We start from the raw sequence: 951 nt of genomic DNA, 5'->3' as shown, positions 1-951 counted from the left end.
CATGGAAAACTTATACAAGGAATAAAGACAACTACTAACAAAAGCAAGAACACAAAACTAAATAATCCCTGAGGAACAATAAGTCTCCTTTGAACTTGACCCAACGAGTGCCCAGGTCGGGGAGTACTCTGAGGCTGACACAGGTGTGCAGGCCACAAAGGAAACAGACAACAGGATCAGCTGGAAAAGTCTTTAAACTGGAGCGGTTGATTCTTCCACTGGGCCGTGGGACCATGAACCTCCACTGCTTCACTGAAGGAACCTGAGGCAGCATCTCAGAGCCCCATGCCAGGATCATGGGGCACCAACGTTTGGGATGGACATGGCAGTATGGCCCAGAGGTCATGCAATAACCAGTATAAACTTTGTTAGTTGATGACAACTGGCCCTTGTAAATGATGAGCTTAAGAGACTGTCACACGTGCACTAAAAGAGAAAAGCCTGTATCACAGTAATTATACAAAAGGACCGAAATTCATCTCAGAACTTTCAAGCAATGCCCCTGCAGTCGACTAAGAGCCCGCAGTGAGAACCGTCAGGCTAAGGAGCCCCTTCACTTTCTCTGCTGGGATTGTGTGGGGCATGGTTGGGGACAGGGGTCGTTTTATACCAGAAAGGGAAGGGTTTCCAGGCTCCGCCTGCAGTCAATATGAAGATCCTGAGTGAGATGTGAGGGGTTCCACACCACAGAAGGCATTCACCCATCCTTCCCTCTCGCTTATCTTACCTGCAGCAGCCATTTCCAGGAAGCCTTAGGCAGAATCGTCCAGATGAGATGCCGGTGCACTTCTCACCAGGTGTCTGTGGATTTGACATCTTCCAGGTGAGGTCTTGCCCTCAGGTCAGCAGACGGGACATAAAGCAGCATTACGGTCAGAGGAAGGCAGGGATAGAGGACAGAGAGGATCACTCAGCACACAAGAAGGAGCCCCAGAGTGCCCTCACTGTCTG

The 951-nt window shown here is 49.9% G+C and overlaps 1 protein-coding gene across 1 annotated transcript in view; it reads left to right on the top strand.

The window, feature by feature from the left end:
- Positions 1-775: 775 nt before the first annotated feature.
- The window catches only part of LOC104988299 (melanoma-associated antigen B17-like), a 1,178-nt gene continuing 1,002 nt past the window's right edge, over positions 776-951 (top strand). The window contains exon 1 of the mRNA XM_010839584.1: positions 776-823. Within this exon, the coding sequence (XP_010837886.1) occupies positions 776-823 (48 nt within the window). The remainder of the gene's footprint in view (positions 824-951) is intronic.

This window comes from Bison bison, unplaced genomic scaffold (assembly GCF_000754665.1).
Source record: "Bison bison bison isolate TAMUID 2011002044 unplaced genomic scaffold, Bison_UMD1.0 scf7180017864120, whole genome shotgun sequence".
In the NCBI taxonomy this organism is placed as follows: Eukaryota; Metazoa; Chordata; class Mammalia; order Artiodactyla; family Bovidae; genus Bison; species Bison bison.
The sequence above is the reverse complement of the archived record's forward strand: the minus strand, read 5'-3'. Positions and strand labels throughout refer to the sequence as shown.